General features: G+C 48.2%; 3 protein-coding genes across 6 annotated transcripts in view; 2 read left to right on the top strand and 1 right to left on the bottom strand.

Moving 5' to 3' along the window:
• Nucleotides 1-4977, top strand: part of LOC120508691 (integrator complex subunit 6-like) — a 39974-nt gene extending 34997 nt beyond the window's left edge. For 2 of the 4 annotated variants that reach the window (XM_039722547.1, XM_039722546.1), the window contains 5 exons: nucleotides 407-549; nucleotides 891-1122; nucleotides 1723-2115; nucleotides 3441-3534; nucleotides 3953-4977. In XM_039722547.1, coding sequence (XP_039578481.1) covers nucleotides 407-549; nucleotides 891-1122; nucleotides 1723-2115; nucleotides 3441-3534; nucleotides 3953-4052 — 962 coding nt within the window. In that variant the 3' untranslated portion in view covers nucleotides 4053-4977. The remainder of the gene's footprint in view (nucleotides 1-406; nucleotides 550-890; nucleotides 1123-1722; nucleotides 2116-3440; nucleotides 3535-3952) is intronic. The other 2 variants (XR_005629046.1, XR_005629045.1) reach the window with 2 other exon arrangements.
• A 9684-nt stretch (nucleotides 4978-14661) lies between these two features.
• On the bottom strand, nucleotides 14662-19389 carry MMGT1 (membrane magnesium transporter 1). Its single transcript, XM_039722566.1, has 4 exons — nucleotides 19270-19389; nucleotides 18677-18729; nucleotides 17740-17843; nucleotides 14662-16767 (listed from the first exon to the last, which is right to left on the bottom strand). Exons 1-4 carry the CDS (start codon nucleotides 19349-19351, stop codon nucleotides 16605-16607), a joined length of 402 nt encoding a protein of 133 aa, XP_039578500.1. The 5' UTR covers nucleotides 19352-19389; the 3' UTR covers nucleotides 14662-16604.
• The window catches only part of SLC9A6 (solute carrier family 9 member A6), a 24490-nt gene continuing 24051 nt past the window's right edge, over nucleotides 19390-19828 (top strand). The window contains exon 1 of the mRNA XM_039722565.1: nucleotides 19390-19430. Coding sequence (XP_039578499.1) covers nucleotides 19390-19430 — 41 coding nt within the window. The remainder of the gene's footprint in view (nucleotides 19431-19828) is intronic.

Here is a 19828-nt window from a genome sequence, read left to right as displayed (position 1 = left end):
TTGACTCCGAAGGGGAAGGAAGGAGATCTTTGCCTTCTGTCATGCAAGATGTCGTGCTGGCTTTGAAATATGAAAATAAGTTCCATGGGAGAGCTTTCACATTCACCAGGGTTTAGTGTTAGGAAGTGAGGAAGTAATGGGGGCTTAAGGCAGAGAGGAGCTCTCTTTGTTTTTTGTGAGGTGCTGGTGGTCTAAAGATGCAGTTGTTGGTGTAGAAATTAAACTCGCTTATTTTTTATTCTTCTGCCAATTAAGCTCAGCTATTGCCTGGCTTATTTCCACAATTGTAGTCTTCAGGTCATCCTCCGTAGTCAAAAGAAATAATCAGTTAAATGCTAACACTTGAGGTGTGAAGTTTGTATTACTTTAATTTTAAGACTGAATTAAGATCTCTTTTCTGTTGCAGACTGCCTTCATAGTGTTCCTGTTGCTCAGATGGGAAATTACCAGGAATACCTGAAAATGATGCCTTCACCTCTTCGGGAAATTGACCCAGATCAACCAAAAAGACTCCATACATTTGGCAATCCATTTAAACAGGACAAGAAGGTAGGAGGGGCCTTGCTGCCTGCTCTGCCTTTATATTTAATGCAGCTTGAAATCGTTTGTGCATAGACTTTCTCCCCCACAACTACAATATATTGCTAACCTGTGCAGCCTGTGGAAAGGAGGGATGTCTCCCGTGTGGTCCAAGAGGAATGTGTATGGAATCGTGCTGCTTTACAGAGTGGCACTGGGCTCTCTCTGGTTACGTTGGGTATCTGTCCTGAGAGCTGTCAAGTGTTCTGAACGCCACTTGAGTCTGAACGCACAGGGACTCAACTCATCAGTGGCTTGGTGAAACAGTTGCTGCTTTGTGCTGCTAGCTGAAATTATTACTTCCTTTTCAGGGTATGATGATAGATGAAGCTGACGAGTTTGTGGCTGGGCCCCAGAACAAGATCAAGCGTCCCGGGGAGCCGAACACGCCGGCGTCGCTGAAGCGGCGGCGCAGCATGTCCCCCCTGCTGCGGCGGCCGCAGGCACCGCCCGTCGTCACCAACCACGTGGGTGGCAAGGGGCCACCCGCTGCCCCTGGCTCCCCCTGCTACCTGGGCCTCAAGGGTGTCCCAGCAAATAAAGGTATGCTGAGCTGTGGTGCAGCAGCTCGGGTGGTGGGGGATCTGGGGAGGGAGGGAAAAGGTTCTGCCAGCGCGTCTGTGCTTCGCTGTTACGTAGGAGTGGGTTTCTTTTGTTGGCTTAGATGAAAAGGTTGCTGCTATAGCTAATGTGAAATTTAAAAAGCTGTTTGGAGATAGAAAGTATCTCAGATCAGCTTTAAGTTTTTCATTCTGTGGTGAAGAAGGAAAGTTAAAATACAGTTGTTTCGTTTCCCACAAATTGGAATTTTCATACCCACCTATTGCAGCAAATGGAGTCAGAAGAAAACTCCATTAGCTGGGTTTGGGGAAGAGAAGGAAAACATGAGTTTACTTAGGAGTCATGACATTGCACTAGGAGTACAGAACATGGTGACTTAACAATAACGATAGGAGATGCAGCAGTCCAAAGGGGAGGTATTCTCTTGGTCACATCCACAGCTGAATAAAGGTTTTGGAGTGTTGTCCAGTGTTGTCAGATTGCTACACAGCACTTCAGACAAAAAGGATACAGAAGTACTTCTGTTTGTTTTTTTTGATGCTGCTCTTATGCACCAGTAAGATATATGTTTTTCACTTGTAGATACCAGTAACAGTGTTGTCCAAGATGGCAATGGAGAGAAGAAAGCAGAAAATTGTCAGTCAATGGAGAAGCAAATTGATGGCTTACCTGTGCAAATGGCTCCTGTGGTTCCAGCTGCTGTGGGAGAGGATGAGATGTTACCCAACGACTTAGACTCCTTACCTGTTGAATTCAATTGTTTAAGTGAAGATGGGTTGGATCATAAACCTGGTACCAACGCCCTTGTTCGGGGGCCTGTGAATTACAGTGTGAGTGGAGATGACCAAAAGCGGGCCATGGAGTCTACTTCTGAATCTGTGCCAAATTCCTTCAAAATAACACCTACCATGTTGGAGGGAAGCAATGCTGACATCAAAATTAAAGTGATGAAAGAGGTTCGCAAACCTGGAAGAAGTAAGTTATTTGGGTTTCTTTTATTTTATAGTGTATATTATATGTGGTGTGAGAGAGGAGACTTTTCCTGGAATGAAAGAACTATTTTTAATATACACACAACTTCAGATTTTGAGTAATTTCTGGTTGCTCATAAATGAGCAGTGGAGGGGTAAAAAAAGAGGAAATGCTGGGCAGGTGAGTTGAAGTTTAGACTTGGGCTTAGGAGGTTAAGTGCCAAGTCACCCTGGTTTGCCCTTGAAGACAGGTTAACTGGTGTAAGAGGTGCCCTGTAAAAGCAGCACCTTTCAGAGGTTTTGGTTTTGTTACAGATGATCTAATGAGACCGAATACTCTGCCTTAGGCTGCACTGCTCCTGTGTACACAAAGTGTACTTGTTGCTCTGTGTCCATCAAAACTCCCTTTTGCAGGGCAAAGGCACATCTCTGTAAGGGTGTGCATCTTGGACTGTGCTTGAAAGGGAATAGTAACAGCTTACAGCACAGTGATTTAAAAAAAAATAAATTTGTGAGACTAATTAGTGATGAAACGTAAAAGTTGCAAACACTTAAGAATTGAAGGCTAAAAGTGACACTCTGAAAAGTGGGTTCATCCAATTTTGTACCAAATTCATGCCTAGTAAAACTGTGTTCAGTGTGAGTCACCTGTCTTGCTGCAGGATTCAAGCTGTCATCAGAGAAAGAAGCTAAATTGGAGTGACTTGAATATGTAATCTGTTTAGAGGTCTGACCCTTTATGCTCCCTCTGCCCACTCTGGGCAGACTTTTGGTCACAGTACCAGAAATGTATTAATACAGGGGTCAGTTATGGGAAATAGTGAAACAATGCTGGTTTTAAATTTGTTTCCAGTTTAGTATGTCCAGTTTATTCTTTTGCAGTGGACATATTTACCCTGTACCAGTGGGAGTCGTGTTTTGCTCACACTAAGGGTTGATAATTTGCCTTTCTAGAGATGGAAACAATGGCTCCAGGGCAGATCAGGGTTTGGTGGCCCTGTGTGTGTTAGCTGTGATCATGGAAATGGGAGGCTTCTCTCTACCAGCCATTTATCTGAGGATAAATGTTCCTACCTGCTGCTTTTAAAGAGAACCTTAATCTTTGGTGCCACATTTGAATTCCCAGATCATCAGTATTACTTTGAATTATTCTGTCACCTGTGTTCTGCTCTTAAAGCTAGCGCAGGTGTTTTTCTTGCCTTACATGTTTTATCATACAGAGATACATGAGACTGAGCTTTGTTTTTCTTTTTTGCTCTTGAGCTTTTCTGAAATTTTATCTGCAACATTAATTTTTAATACTTGGTTTAATTTTTATCTCTTTTTTAGATTATGAAAAAATATTTTCTCTTCTTGAGGAGGTGCAAGGACCTATGGAAATTCAGAAGTATTTCATTGAATTTGCTATCAAGGAAGCAGCAAGGTTTGTATAGATAGAAATGACTCAGTCATAAATTTAATATTAATTTAGATAATGGTAGTAAATAATAAGCTTTATCAGTGCTATCTGATTTTCTGTTTTGACATACTTAAATTATAATTGTTTTAGTGGTCAAACTACTGTTACATTTTTATGTAGTGAATGACATTAAAGTTTAAATATTAATTAGAGAGATAACAGGTTGTTCTTGAAGATCAACTCAAAATATGAGTGGGTTGGGGAGGGGCAAATGTAGTAAATTAAATTTTCTAGCCATTCTAATGTCAGAAATAAAGCAAGCTCTTCCCTACTGGAAACAGAGAACCTCTGGGAATATGATTTGTCATGGCTGAATATTCTTGAGTTGTTCAACTGTATTTTTGGAAGAAGAAATTGATATTTCTCTCCCTCTCTTCCGTAGGTTTAAAAAACGGGTCTTAATACAACACTTAGAGAGAATACTAGAGGAACTAGATTTCACCAGCCCACCCAACAGAGTTAATCATGTCAACAGCAGATAATAATGCACCAGCCAGAGCAATGCGGACCAGGAACGAGTTTGCTGTGCCACAGAAGAGTGGAAGAGGACGTGGCTGCTGCCCTCACCATCTCGGCAGTCAAGTCATTTTACTGTCACAGTCTGAGAAGAAGCAGTGGAGCTTTAACTTTAAGAGCCTGATTCGGCAGAAGCTGGGCTATAACCTTAAGGATTTGCTATGAAAGGTGTGGCTTTTTCCTGTGGAGGGTGCTCTTTGCTCAACAGGCGGAAGAAAATAACCATTGCTGCCCCTCCTGCAGGTGATGAGAATTTACTCATTTGAACGCTGTCATTAGACATTTACGTGCTATAGGCAGCAGGTTGCACTAAAATGGGGCACTGTCAAATGCACACACTGTCTGCATCGTGGAGAGAGCCCGTGTGTTCCCAAAAAAACCCTCCCAGAAACACCTGCACTGGTAAAATTGCATGTTGCCACCACAGAGACAAGGGTCTTGTTCCCAAGAACTGCTAGCCATGCCTTTAAACTTGAGATTCAGTGTAGATTGAGAGTAAAGAAACTGCTATTGTGTTAATGAAAGCTAAAGACAGCCCTGTGACTGTTACCACCTGATGGTCACTAAACAATCTACCTCAGACTCTCTTCTGTTTTGTCTGCAGACATTATGAAAGTGCACCTGAGGCTTCCCAGGTCCCCGACTTCAGTTCTCTTTCATCCTGTGAGGAGGACGGAGATTCTTCAGGTGGCCTTGGCACACGCTGTGCTTTGGAAGCACTAAAAGGAGATGCTTTTAAAAACGTGTATTTTAATGTTCATACAAAAGAGATTATTTTGAACAGTATTGTTACCAGATCACTAATTTGATATTTTAACTGTATAAATTTTTTGGAACATATGTATATATAAAATAAACCATTTTATTAATTTTTAAGAAGTGCTAATCTGAGGAGTCTGTAGCGGGCAGCACTGAGTTCCTCCAGTTGTCTGTTACCAGCAGACTGAGGATATTTTTGTAAAACCAGCTGAACCTGGTCTTTCACATCCTCAAACACAGCTTGTGGTGTTAGCTGCAGAATGTGTTTGTACCCTGGAGCAGCTGTCCAGGTGTCACTCAGCTTGGCCTCTGGGGTGCACATTTTTACTCAGTTTTAAGGGCTGTAAGTTCCAGTTTGCCAAACCCTTGGTTACCTGAGCTGGTATCCTCTCCTTTGTTCATCTTAACTATTTTGTCCAAAGGCAATTCCATATATGACAGAACATACAAAGAAGACTGAAGCCACCTGTATATAATTATATACTTTTTTTTCTCTCTAAAGCAGTACAGTACCAGTAATGTGCCAGTATGAAGTGTCTCGTGGGACGAGTGTGAATTTTCAGGTGTTTGCTCATAACCTCCTCTGATCCTCTAACAGCTTTCTTTAAAAGACAGGTTAAAGTTGTGCTCATGCTGACTTGTGCTCTTGGCCTAGTATGGGAAATGTCCCAGGTATTCCAGTGGACTGGCCAGGCAGGGAAGCAGATTCTCATGGTGAGCCTGTACTTCTCTGTTCCTGCTGGTATTTTTAGTACAAACCAGCCTGTGAGACATCTTTTCCATCCGCTCTCAAGCAGTGGCCTTGATTTCCTTGGAAGATGCAGTTTGACCATTGGAATGACACCAGTGAAATCCAAGAAGGAAATGAAATTCAAGAAGGAAATGAAATACAGCAACAGTAAATCTCTGTCACCGTGTATATGAATGAAGTGACACAGGAGAATGCATTACTATAAATGTGCCCTGATTTTTAGAAGTAACTTTTATTCATCTCTGCAGATGAATAAAATTGAATATTTGTTTTAAAACTCCACAAATACATTGAAATTATACAAAGGGGGATTTACTCCTTCAAATTTCATATGGCAGCTGTTTGTCACTGTGATGGACATCCCATGCCAAGTGTTGGACTCTTCTAAGGCATTTTATTTATGGAGGGTCAGATATACCTCGTTGTAAAACGGCCTGGTTAAATGCATCAAGTTGCATGTAATGTGCTATTCTTGAAATAGTAGGTGATAAGAGAGACAGCTTTCTTCTTTGTAGTTAATGGCTGTTCAGTTTCCATCACTAATTCCAGAGTCACTCACTTGATCATTGTGTGTCTGAGCAGGGGCCATATTTTTCACTAGTGACCTTGGCACTAGTGTGTAATTCTGCTCTTTTGGTGGGATGCAGTTGGCTGCCAAATCAGCTGCAGGGAGCTGGTAACTTCCATGCACTCCTTTGGAATCTTGCATTTGGAACCTGAGAAGCTACAAAATATTCAAGTGCGAGCAGTGGGAATTTTCCCTGATCTCACCATTATGTTACCTGAACAGATTGAATTTGGGTTAGAATATTAGAGCAGCAGAAACCACGTAGTGAACTGGACATGAGTTCATAAGAAGGAAGGAAGATGTTCTTAGGGATTGTGTCAGTGCAGAGACAAAGAAAAAGGAGCAACACCAGTTGGTGAAGAGCACACACAGCCCTGAATTCCACATGGAAATGTTTCATTTAGGAAGCAGAAAATGCTTTGCAACTGGTTTAAGAAGAGTCTTAAAGGAGAGAATTCCTTGTGAGCCAGACCCCAGTGCTGGATGTGAGTGGCATGTGCTTTTGGACAAGTGCAGTCCCAAGCTGTGCTGGCACTACAGGGACAGCCAGGAGAGCCACACTGCTGTCAGGGCTTGCCTTTCCTGGTACAGACCATAGCCAGCAGCAGGAGCTGTGTCACCAGGACTGTACCTGTGTGACAGCTGAGCCTCTGGCAGCAGGAGTGTCCCTCAGCAAGGCTCAGGAGAGAGGATGGGTCCACTGATGCATCCTGGAATTGGAAGCTATTTGTGCTTGGCTCAGACTTAAGGGTTTGAGCTGTTGTTTATGTAAGGTTGAAATAATGTGGCACAGTTGAATGTTGGGAAGTAGGGAAGAAATGCAGCTCTGTGTTTCCTGTAAAGAGCACAATCTGAATTAACAAATTTAGCACTTGCCTTCCTTGGGTTGGAAGGGTTGTTAGGTGCTTTGGAGTCTGGATACTAGTGAGAGTTCTGCTGCATCTGAGGGTTTTCTGACCCTCTCTTAACTAGGCCTCCTCTCTGTGTGTTAGCTTTATTTTTTCCCTTGTAGACATCAAGGGTTTTCCCTCCTAAGCCATGCAGCTCCAAGGCTGGTCACTGTGGCAGGTGTCTGTTGGGTGCTGCTGTTCCCAGTTTGGGGGTGCAGTGCATTTATGGTGGGCACATGTATTCTTGCCCAGGTTTAACCAGCATCAGAGAGTGATTGTCATCTTCCAAAACAGCAGCTGCGGAGGCTGTTACTGTACTGTGGTCAAGCAATTGTATGTCTCCCTTTGCAGGAAACTGTAAAAAAACCCCAAACCTATTTTTTGGTTTTTTTTTTTTTTCCATCTGGTAGTTTTCTCCTGGTTCTTCTAAACTGCCTGGCTGAAATGGCAGCAGCGTAGGCTGTTGAGTTTCATTTCTTGTGGTCTGTTTTTTACTATCTACTAAGAAACTTCTGATGGAAAAATACAAGAAATGCATTACCTGACAGAAACAAATGGTTAAAAAAACCTATATAGCTCAATTACAGTATTTCATACCAGCAACGTGGCAACATCACACCTTTAGCAAATGGACTTGAGAGTGCTTGTCTTGAGAATGTGCAACCTAGTTAAGCAGAAAACAAGGCCAAAGACACCAGATCTGGCAGACAGGAGGTTTGGCAGAGAGCTGAAGGAAGGATGTTAGTCACTGGAATTAAAAGGAGCTGCTGCTTGCAGGTCTGCAAAAACAAGTTGAAGTCTATCCTAAGTGGAAAAGGAAGAAACTGGAGAAGAAGAATGCCTTGGGACTTAGCAAAAATCTTCTGGCCTGCAGGAATTGTTAAACTGTATTCTAAATCTGAATCTTGAGATCATTTCAAGGAGGATGGACTAAACAAAAAATGTTGAACTTTCCTGAAATTATCCATTGAGTTGAGCTGCAATCTGGCATGTTGTTTCATCACGGAAAGACTGTTGGCTTGGCTTTGGCATTGGTGTTTTTCTTCTCTCTGTGATATGGTGTTGTCTCTTGGTAGTGGCTAAAGCAGCATGGCAGGGGAGCCCTGTGGTTGTCCCTGGAGCTGGAAATGCAGACAGGGGCTGTGAGAAGAGTTGGTGGAAAAGGCAGGTGCTGCTTGTGTGCTGTGGGAGGTGGCTCAGCTTCACCTCTTCCATGCCAGAGCCTTCATTTCAGAAGTGCACAAGATGCTTTTCAGGGCTGGGAGCACAGATCTGGTGCCTTGAGCAGCTGATTACTCAGAGTTCAGAGGATGGATGTGCCAAGGAAGGAGTTAATTGTTGTACAGACTTGTACAGCCTCGTGGTAAATGCTGGAGGATGTTTCCATAGGCAGTGGAAGAACTGAGCTGCACATGCCTTCACCCACATGGCTTTGCCAGGAATGGGGACTGCTGGTACCATGTAAGGAAAATTGCCCTTCACCACGAGCTGAGATGTGCTCAAAGCAGCTACATATTTCTTCAGGTTGTTGAGCTCGGGATGAAGCTCTCAAACAATTTATATTGAAGTCCAGAAGAACAGTTTGGCTTGGGAAAGGTGGTGGAATGGAAACCTGAGATGAGATTTTTGCTGGAGATCTGATGTTTTTGAGAGCTTGGGGAAGTTTTATCTTTTCATCTGCAGTGGGAATTTGATGGCTGTTTCCTAGTCCTGGACCATCTCCAGCTGCAGTGGAAGTAGCTGGATCCTTGGCATTTGTATATGCTTGCTGTCATCTCCATCACTGTCACTCCTCTAATGCAAACAGTCTTGCATAATGTCCCTTAAAATATTGGACACCTCTGGCAATTTGCTATATCCCAGTGCTCCACTTGCCACTGTTGAGCAGCTGGTAGGAGGGACAGAGCTTTTTGGGAGTGATCCCCGTGGTGTGTGCTCATTTACAAAGTAGTTAGAGCCCTGCAGAATGCTGAACAGGAGGAGAGGTTACAAAGCATTTTGGTAGTTACTGGGGCAAAGCTCTTTTTGCATGGTCAGCCTGTTTCCTGTCTTTTACTCCAGAGCAGGTGTATATTTTAATGTTAAATTGTATTTGTAAATAGTCAGTATGTAGAATATATCAAAGAGGTTCAGTCTTTTATAAAGGATGGAGTTGGAGACCTCCCCCTTTGCTTCATCTTGCAGCTGTGACCCATGTGCTTGTGCAGAGGTGGCCCTTGCAGAGGAGGATGCTGAGCTGTGCTCAGGTTTTCCACAGGGAGAGACTGCTCTGGAACCATCCCAGCTCTTGGATCAGTGGCAGTAGGCAAATGGAGCTGATTTTTGCTGGGTTTGTGGAAATGCACTTGCTGTTCCTTGAGGTGGTGGTAGCAGTGTGAGCAGTTCCTGTCTGGGCACAACTCGTGGAGCTGAGGAGGCTGTTGGGTATTTGGGTTTGAGCAGCCACAGGGCTGGTCAGGACACGTTGCTGTAGTGGCTGCCTGATCCCTTGGCAGTGGGTGACTCAGGGATCAAGGGTGCTTTCCTAAGTAGGGCAGAAATAAAAATGAGCCCTGTTCCCCAAGACTAGAAAGTGATTTAAAAAAAGGGCATTTTGCTGATTGCAGATGATTATAATGCAGCTGTTCGACAGTGACATCCCAGCCATGGAAAAATAACATTGATTCTTTGAGCTGCTTTCCAGTCTGCACAGCATATTAAAACCCTTCATGCACAGCTGGCACATTTAACTTTGATTATGTTGTCGAAGTGACTGATCTGAGAGCAGCCTGGATCCCAGTTGCTTGCAGAATTTGAAAATAAGATTGTTCCAATTCATCTGCAGTTGGTTATTTTGGAAGAGAGACAAGCTATCTTGAGCACTTTTAGGGCTGCTAATTAAAGTCCTGTGGCTCTCCTCTGAGTCTTTAAAGATGGATGGAGGGACTTACCCAAGGTCATATAGTGTGTCACTAACAAAGATGATTATAAAATCTGTGCCCTAATTTGGTCTTGCACACTTGAATTATTTCCCTGGTGTGGACAATCCCACCACAAACCAACACACTGGTTGCTGGGCTCTTGTAATGTCAGTGGGTTCCTTTTTCCCTGTGCTCTCCCACCTCCCAGCTGGCTCTGGCATGGGAGCAGCGTGCGGTGGAGGCAGGGCTGGCTCCCTACTGCTTCCACACAGAGGTGGCTGCAGTGGCTCCTTTTGGCTGGAAGTGTTCTTCTGGGGCTGGATAAAAGCAGGAGCTTGGTAAGGAAGGTAGGAGGGCTGCAGAGAAGCTGCCCAAGCCTTTTGCCACTTGTGGTGATGCTGCGTCTTTGTTGGAGTTTGTCTTCCGACCTGAGCTGCTCCAGCACCTTTCCTTTCCCAGCTCATTGAAAGCACATTTTGAAATTGTGCTGGCATCCCTGGGCTCAGGGCTCCTCCCTCTGCACACACAGAACTTAGGAGCTGCTATCCAAAATGATCATTAGTGGAAAAGGAGACGGTGGGGGACTCTGGAAGAGGCTGTTTGAAGTGTATCACATCCATCAAACCCTCCCGCGGGAGTTGTGTCAGAGAACAGGAATGCCGGGAGCTGGATGTGGGCAGGACGTGCTGGGGCTCGGTGAGCTGGGAGGGCTCTCACCGAGGAGCTGCTGCTGCGGCAGCGCCTGCGGCTCCCAGCAGGTGAAACCGGGTCAGAGCCACTCCTGGGAACTGTCTGAATTCCCTGCAGGAGCGGCAGCTCCTGGTGAGTCACGGCCCGGGCTGCCATGGGAAACGCTTGCTGCATAATGGGTTGAGCGATGGTGGTGGCTTTTCTTCACACATCAGGACCCTGAGGAGGCTCTGACCTCGTGGGGCAGCTAAAAGCTGGTTTTTGTCTGGGTTCCAGTGGCCAAAGGTGAATTCCTGCAAATGTAGATACAACAGGCCCTCCTTGCACCCTGGCCCTGGTGTACCCACTGTTGAAGGGAGAAGGGGTTGTGAAGGTGAGACGAAAGGGACAGCTCTTGCTATGGTAGGAAAGCAGAAGGAGATTGAAAACCTTTCCTTGTTCAGGCATGAGGTGGGAGCTCCTCTGAGGGGCTGGCCAGTGGTGAGTTTGGGAGGTCAGGGCTGTGCTCAGTGTGAGGCTGGCGTGGGGCCCTGCCAGGGGGTTTTGTGCAGATGGAGTGCTCTGCTCTGTCTGGAGCTCATCTGTCCTGACTCACTTCTTATTTCACTGCTCCTGTTTTGACTTGCACTTTGTCTCTGTGGAGCATCCCATTGCTCTGCCCCCGGAATCTGGTGGGTTTGGGCTTCATGTCTGCCCTTTTCAAGCTCTGCAGATGCTGCCTGAGCACAAGAAGCAAAGGCAGAGAACAAAGTGCCTTGAGACTCCCCTGTCCACTGCTCCCATGCTGGGAGACAGCTCAGGCTGCTCCCTTGTTTGTCCTCCCTGCCAGCCCAGGACAGCCCAAGGCAGCAGCGTGGCCGTGGCCGTGCTTGGCCACCAGCAGAGCGGGGTTTTTAACCAGCCCTGGTGCAACCTGTAGGATATGTGAGTCCCTCCCGTGGAGATGAACATGGGTCTCACCCTGCTGTGCATTTCCCTTTGTGATCTGAAGTGTATTTAAGCAGGTGTGGAAGGAGCAGCTGGCTCCAGCTTCAGAGTGGTGGTGGTGGTGAAATGGTGCCACCATCTCCAAGGTCCCTCCAAGGGATCTGTGTGTGCCAGGAGGCTGTAGAGCAGCATGGTGGCACTGGGCAAGGAGGGGGCATTCTCTTCTCCCCTCCATAAGCTTGGCATTGTGCTGGGAGCCTCACTGGGGGCTCCCCCAGGCCTGTGGGTGCCTTGGAGGCTTCAGTAATGGGCCAGGGAGTGACAGCCTGGTGTGGATGTGGGGAACAGGAGGCCCTCTTTGCACTGCCTGCCAAACTGGCTGCTCCAAAACTGCTTTGGGCTGCATCCTGTTTTGTGCTCTTCTGCTTCAGCCTTTGCTGTGTGCAGAGGATGCTCCTCCTGCATCCTGCACTGGAGCAGAGACCTGGGGCAGGCACAAGGGATTCTGGAGCAGCCTGGGGCTCTGGGGACATCAGCACTGGCCTTCTGTGGCTGGCCCTGAACTGCTCTAAAATACACAGCAGAAATACCTTGGGGGAGGAGGGGAATCTTTTCTTCTATTATTTTTTTCTGAAATGCAAAGTGAAGTGCCCCTGCAGCACGGCCTGCCTCCGGCAGATCCCGGGGAAACTGGTTCAGCCAGCACCAGCCTGGGCAGGGAGGGCACTGCCAGTGTGGGTGCTCTGCCTGGCAGCACGGGTGTGAAGTGGGAATAAACATCCACATCTCTCTGTGTGGAGGGCTGTGGGTTCCCCAGGACCACTGGCATAGGGTGAGCCATTGATAATGCAAATGTCACCTTTTATTTATTTTTTTTTCCATCTCCCCTCCTATTAAAATGGCCTGGGAAGCTGTGACACCACAGCCTGGGTCCCTGCCAAGGAGCCCTGGGGCTTGTGTTCCTGCTCACGCTGCCAGACTCCCGGCTGCCTCTGTGAACTCCCATTTGCCTTTCTTGGCTGGAAAAAGGATTAAGTTAGCAGGACAGGAAAATTAATTAGCTGCCATTTTAAGGATGTAGCTTTCGTCGCAGTCCGAAGTGTTTTGAAATGGCATTGTGTCACTGAGACCAAGCTGGGCTTGATTAAAAGGCTTTTACCTGCCGGAATATCAGATTTATTTCCTCTGGGGTTCTGCCCCTGGTGATTATGGCTTCAAGGTGAACCTCAAGGCCAAATCCAAGGAGTGTTTTGCCTTTGCTGTTAGTGCTGCCTGTGGAAAGCTGGTACCAAAGTCTTTTCTGCTTGTTTAACATTCAAAATAGCCTTGCTTTGCCCTTCCCCTCTGCAGGCAGCCTGCCAGTCTGGCACAGCACGGCTGGGACAGCAGGAACTGCAGAGCTGCAGCTTCCCTGCCCGGCTGGGGGCTTCCCACTGGGAGCCTGGGGGCAGCACTGACCCTGGATGCTGCGGGGTGAGCTACAGCCTTCCCAAATTATCTGGTGGAAAACTGCTGCTGTTGGTGCAGGTGGCAGAAGGGAGCAGAAATGGGGCCACTCTCGGTGGGGGGCTGTATGCAGCTGGAGGATGTCCCCACAGTAATGTCCTTGCTGAAGGTGTCAGAGGTGGAGAAGGGCAGATCTGCTGCAGTGTGGTGAAGTGTGAGGGAACCCAAACCATGGGAAGCGAGTGGTAAGGAAGCCAAAAAATCATTTTAAGGTTAGAAAGTAATAGTCATTCCCTGCTTTCTTCAGCAAGGGGGACTGTGACCGCTCCAGAGCACCTGGAAGGGGCCATGAGCTGCCAGCTTTCCTGACAAAGCTGTGCTCCACTTTGGGCAGAAGTGGGGACATGGGAGCAGACTGCAGCGATGGCTCTGTCTGGGACACACAGGGGACACATCAGATGTGGAGGGATTTCCACACATGGTGCTGCATTTCAGCCCTCACTGACCTCTAGAATAAGTGCTTCTGCCAGCTGCACTCCCATCCCAGCCTCACACAAAGGGCTGCACGAGTGACCAATCTCTGACACGAACCGTGGTCCCCATGCCCCCACCTGCAAGGGTGGAAATGACTGCTGCCCTCCTTAGCAATCCCCACTGAGCTCTCACTGCAATAGTTCAAAAACCCAGCAAAATTAATGCAGATTAAAGCTGCTACTTCAGCAATGAATGGAAATTACCAGCACATATTTTTTATTTCACTATTTAATGTAGTAGAAATATCACGGCTTGTAGCCAAAGCAATTCAAGATGTGACGGCTGTAAATGTGCATTGGGCGAGGCTGGAAACTCTCCAGTCTAATTCAAGAAACTCTTGGCTCAGCTCTTGCTTTGCTTTTGAAGAAGAGAAGCTCATCTGTGAAGAACCCCCTGCTGCAAGGTAGGCAAGAGGTGGCTTTGGGAGCTGGTTAAGGTGCCCCTTCCCCAAACACTCCTTTCATTGGTGTTTTCCCCTTGTGTGCTGTGCTGGGTGCAGAACTGCAGCAGCACAGAAAGCAGATGAGGGGTGAGACTGCTGCTCTCTCTGGTGCAATCCTGATGGATGTTGTAGTTGAGTAAACTCCTCCACTGCTTTGCTAACTTTTCAACCTCCCCCAGTGGAAAAGCAGAGCAAGGAGTGAAAACTGATCTTGCTCAAGTCCAGGATTTTAACTATCGCCAGCCCCGGGAGCAGCCCGAGTGTTTCCCCCAGTGACTGTTGCAACAGCAGACCTTGCAGGAGCCTGTCCCGTGGGCTGGCAGGGTAGATTAGCACATGGCAGAAAAGCCTTTACTGTGGTTAAACTGAAGACAGAAAATATATCAGCTCTGCCAGAGAGGATGACGAGGAGCCTCAAAGGCAAGCAGATCCCCAGGCTGGTAATATTTCCCTCCTAAGTGTTTTACTCAGCTACTTGCAGCTATTTTGATCCCCCCCTTCTGATCTTATCTCCCAGTAATGGACACCAGGCCAGACAGCACTCTCACACAGAACTGCCATAATTAAGGCAATCACTTCATGTCAGTGCTGGGCAGTCACTTTTAAATAGTCACTCACCCGGGATTTGCTGCTGCAGGATGGTCAGAAATAAACAAACAAACAAACACTTTAGGATATCAATTTTTATTTGACATTGTGAGATCAATAAGAAAAAATAATTTGTACAGCTTTGTGATAGAACCACCGCTGCAGAGTGAGGCTACTCCTCATGAGAAGGGCCCTGGGGCAGCCCCAGGTGCTCCCACAGGACCTGCTCTGAGCAGCAGGTGATGTTCTCCACCTCCCTGTCCCAGCAGCACCTCACACTCAGGCAGGTCCCTGTAGCCTTCCAGCAGCACAAACGAGGCTTCTCAGATGTTCTGTGTGAGCAGCTCTGCTCTAAGGCCCTCTGCAAAGGGCTCAGTGCAACCATGGCTGCAGAACCTGTCTATGACAGTGGCTACTGAGCTCCTGCTGTGCTTCTGCCTCCCTCTGCTCATTCTGTCTCTCCTCTGCCCCACAAGGGCACCTGGCCCACGTTCAGCCTCAGCTCTGTGCAGTGAAGGGATGACCCAAGACTATTTCCGAGGCCTTTGGTGCTGGCAGGAGCCAATTTGTGACACCAGCAAGAGGAGAACCAGGACACTTTAGGAACTAATCCTGCAGCTCAGATGCTTTCAGCTGGCAGAGTAACCCTTTCTAATCAAACCCAGATGCTTAGGAGTGATTGTAGAGCAGCAGCCATGGATATTGCTCGAGCACTGGGGCACCCACTCCATAGGATGGGCAGAGCTAGAAAGAGACTTGGGTTTACACAGTATTTTTGCCAAGCTTTTTGCCTTTGATGGTTATTAACAGTTTAAAAAAATACCAAACACAACATATGCCAGGACAAAAGGCTGAGTTTCCACTGTGTCAGTGAAACATCCTCCAACCAGGCCAAATTCTTGCTGGCCTCGCCAGTAACCCAACCTACCCTCCCTCTCCTGCATCATGGAGGTGAAAAGCCAGACCAAGAGAGATTTTAGCATTGATTCAGCCCCTGAGGGGGGATAAGAATTTAGACATAAGTAAGAGTTAAGGACAGTATGATCAGTTCTAATACATGAAATCAAGACAGTAATATTAAATCAATGAGGGGCTCAGCTGAAAAAATCAAGTGGAAAGCTCTGTTGGCAGAAAAGGGGTGGCTGTCCTGGACTAGTGCCAGCAAACAGAGCAAGCTGCTGGACCCTACCCCTGGATCACTCACAGAAGGGACAGCTCTTACTGATACTTAAATATGAAGATGACTTGGAGGTTGTACCTGGTGCCAACACCGTGTTCAGCACACACACAACGTTCAGCATTCCCCAGTTCACAGCTGGAGAACGAGGAGTGTGGCAGCTGAGCTGAGCTGCCTCCCCACACCAGCACCAAGGCACAGCCCAGGCAACCCGGGGCAACTCACACGGAACAAAGGAGGGCAACGAGGAAATAATGTGGTAGTGAAAAACAGGAAAAAGAATAACCCTTCACACAACTGTTTTTCAGCATTGTAAAACAAATAAAAATGAAAGCAATCTCTTTGATTTCCCCTGCCACACTGTGCTGGTGTCCCACAGGCATTCTAGGATCAGGTGGTGCCCCTTTTCCTGCTGTTCAGTGATGCAGTGCACACAGCATTTCAGAGGGGATCCATAGACTGTAGTGCAAGCAAACTGAGAAAATAAATACACTCAAACATTCCCTCCTGCCAAAGAACATTAATTGCAGGAAATACTAGCTTGCTTTTTGTTTTAACTGAAGTTAAGTTAGCTGCAACTCATTTTAATATCTGAAACTTTGAAGATGTGTTTCACAGCATAACTGTAGAATTTACACTGCATTGCCAATCCACAATTCAGTCATTCTCATTAACAGTGTACAAAGAAGGTCATTAGTTTATATATATATATTTATATATATATATATTTTATAAAGTCTGGAAGATCAATATAAATACTGCTCCAGAAATTAAAAAAGTGTTTACATCCCCGACTTGAATATTACATCTCAGTGTCCTGGGTTATTGGTGTCATCTGTAAAAGTCTTAGCGGCGCAGAGGTTCAAGTTTCCGAAATTTCAGTGCCGAGCTGGATGACAAAGCGTCTTGGTTTGAAGAAGAATTCACTGTGTCTGGGGACTGGAACAACACTCTACCACGATGATTAAATACATAAAAAGATGGATGGTTCCTTAATGTGTCAAATGTCCTTCAAGATAAATGCAAAAAGCCAAGGTTAATACTCTCTCAGAGCAGGGAGTTTAGAACAGTCACTCTGGGGTGTATTGACTTCAGACACAAAAACACAAGTTTTCAATACAAACTCTTGCTTGCTTTTAAGTTTTCTAAACTGAACCAATGAGGAAATTCACAGCCAGTTGTGAAAAAGACCACAAGATGTCCACGTCACCAACTTCCCCTTCCTCTCTGGAGCTCAGGCAGCCCGTGGGTGCTGCTGCAGACACACCACGTGCCAGCCTTTGTCCAGCTGTCACTTGTGCTAACACCTGATGATGCTCAGCTTTCCATCCCCCGGTGCCTCAGGCTAAAGGCTTTAGGTGAGCACTCTGAAATACAATTAGGTCAACTTTTTCACTTCCCATACTCCCCTGTGGTTTTGGAAATGGCCTGAGAGGCAACGTCTGCCCATCCAATTTCCTGTCAGAACCACAGAACATTCTGAGTTGGAAGGGACTCCCAAGGATCATTGAGTCCAACTCCAAAGTGAATGGCTCATAAAGCAGTTGAACCCACGACCTTGGCATGCTCTAACCATCCTCTTCAAAACCTTGATTCAAAATTCCTTATTTTCTTAAAGTCTTAGAGATGTCCTGCCTTGAATACACTGTGTGAGACTCCAGTGACTCAGACGTGCAGTCTGAGACCACATCATGACAGCAGGTGGTGATTCCTGAGCTCCACTTCCCACCTCCACATTTCATTCCTCTACCAAGTCTGCACAGCAGCATTTCAGATGAGGAAAAGCAAGAAGTTTATTTGATTTCTGCCTGTTATCTAACTCTCCCTAGAACTCAAGGCACTGTTGGCTTTTGGAAGTGTGGCTGCTCCCCTGGGGTCACTGCCCACAGACTGCATTGAAGGACTGAGCTAAAGATGAGTGATTTCAGTTTGTACAGAGAAGCAGACACCAGCACGTACAAAAAGAAGAAATAAAACATACTTATTTTTGAGTTCTGAAGTGGCATCCATGTCTTTAAACTCTCCTGCAATGTGTGCTATCCCATAGCAGGTGACTGCAAAGGCCAGCAGGGTCTGCAGGACTATCTGCAACAGAGGGAGCACAGTGCAACACACACATCACCAGGTGCTCTGCACATGTACCAAAACATCTCAGTTCCCACACAGGATCTCTGCTGCTTTTCATCCAGTGACAGCAAACAGAGGTGGGCAGTCCAGCAGGGGGGAAACTGAGGCACAGGAGAATTAAAATTCCCTCCCGTGTGCACAGCAGAGCTGCAGCTGCCCCAGCACAGGTCTGGGCTGCACTGACTGAACCAACTCACACGGCTCCTCAGCAAGAGCTGAGACCAAGCCCTGTGCTCTGGGCTCTCCAGGACCCAAACTCCTGCCAGGAACACTGTGCAGCCTGGGCCAGGCACTGTGCCTGGCTCTCCTGGTCTCCCTGCCCTTCTGGTTAAGGAGACAGGGAACAGATGACTGAAGTGGAAATTTGAAAAGCAAGCAAATAAAGTAAATGAAAGCCCCCTCCCTGAAGCAGGCTGTGCAGGGCCAAACAGCCACACTGGGTAAACAGGTGTCAGCCCCCCAGAGCCACGGGGTGCAGGATGTTTATGCTGCAAAGGAGGGCATGGGTGGAAAAGCTCTCTGAGCCACATCCAGGGAATCCTGGACAAGAAGCTCCAGGGTAGTTCTAAAGGAGAGGGAGGTCTGGATCTGGGGTTTGGTTTCACTGACAGCTACACCATGATCAGGAAGCTGGGATGAAAAGTGTGGGTTCTTTTTGACAGTGAGAGCTCCAGTGAAAGTGCAGCTTAAAAACGACTTTACCCTTTATGCTTGCCTAGCACATCAAAAGGAAGCAACTGAGAGACTAAGCCACCCCACAGCTACACCCCTCACACACCGCCAGAACTTACATCTATGGGCAACGTTTCATCCTCCTTTTCTGTCAGCCTCATGTACGAGCGATCTACAAAACAGAAACACACAGGCACCCATCAAACACTGCCCGCGAGTGAACAGCGCGGCAACGCCAGCCCCCGGGGAACGGCTGCGGAGACTCGCGGCAGCCCGACCCTCCCGGGCAGGCGGGAGGGAGCGGGACGGCAGGGGCCGGGCTGGAGCCGGAGGGAGCGGGACGGCAGGGGCCGGGCTGGAGAAGGAGGCAGGGGCCGGGCTGGAGCCGGAGGGAGCGGGGGGCAGAGGCCGGGCTGGAGAAGGAGGCAGGGGCCGGGCTGGAGCCGCGACCCGGCGGGCGGCAGCTCCCCCTTCCCACCCTTCGTTTCTCCCTCCCTTCCCGCCGCTACGGGGCTCGCCCCGCTCTCCCCCAGCCCGGCCCCACGGGCAGGGCCGCCCCCGCCGGCGGGCTGTTTATTGAGGGCGATGATGATGATGATGATGATGATGCCGGCCCGGCCCGGCCCGGCCCCCGCCCCGGGAGTTCCCCGCCGGCCGTGCGGGGCTGGCGGTGCCCCGGCGCGCCCCGGCCCGTCCCGCAGCGGTGACTCACGCTGCGCCGCCGAGAAGGCCGCGTGTGCCAGGGCGAAGAGGCCGAGCCCCACCAGCCCCTTCCACACCGACCCCGCCGCCATCGCCGCCCGCCGCCGCCAGGGCGCCCCGGCGCGCCAGGATGGCGTCACCGAGGGGGCGGGGCCGGGCCGCGCCCGAGGAGTGCGGCGGGGCAAAGGGGGCGTGGCTTGAGCGGCAGGGGGCGGGGCCACGCCGCCGCTTTCCCACGCGGGGCCATTGATAAAATGCCAGGGGAGGAGTGGATCCGGGAGCCAGGGATGCTCCTGGGGGTCGGCTGCGGGAGAAGGGGTCCATCGACCCCCCCGAACCGCCCCTTCCCTCCGCCGGGCCAGGCCGGATCCCTTCCAGCCGAAAACAGAGCCTGGGGCCAGCGGCGCCCGAGTTAATTCCCACTTTGCACGTGTTTAACCTCAAAGCTTGAGAAACCGGTGCAAGCAAAAGCGACACGAAGGGGAGCACACAACACGTGCAGGAGGGACGGCCCTGGCCGAGCCAGGCCTGGGGCAAAGCGAGAAAACACCGGGGTCCCGCACAGCTGA

The sequence above is a fragment of the Passer montanus genome, unplaced genomic scaffold, assembly GCF_014805655.1.
Source record: "Passer montanus isolate IOZ18808 unplaced genomic scaffold, ASM1480565v1 scaffold49, whole genome shotgun sequence".
NCBI classification, from domain to species: domain Eukaryota; kingdom Metazoa; phylum Chordata; class Aves; order Passeriformes; family Passeridae; genus Passer; species Passer montanus.
The sequence above is the reverse complement of the archived record's forward strand: the minus strand, read 5'-3'. Positions and strand labels throughout refer to the sequence as shown.

Excerpts from the sequence above, each read along its gene's own strand:
- MMGT1 (XM_039722566.1), bottom strand. The coding sequence starts at position 19,351 with ATGGCGGCGGGGTCGGTGTGGAAGGGGCTGGTGGGGCTCGGCCTCTTC. Across the intron at positions 17,844-18,676 it reads ATGAAACGTTGCCCATAGAT|ATAGTCCTGCAGACCCTGCT; the intron begins GTAAGTTCTGGC and ends CCTCTGTTGCAG. Across the intron at positions 16,768-17,739 it reads ACTTCAGAACTCAAAAATAA|GACATTTGACACATTAAGGA; the intron begins GTATGTTTTATT and ends TTTATCTTGAAG.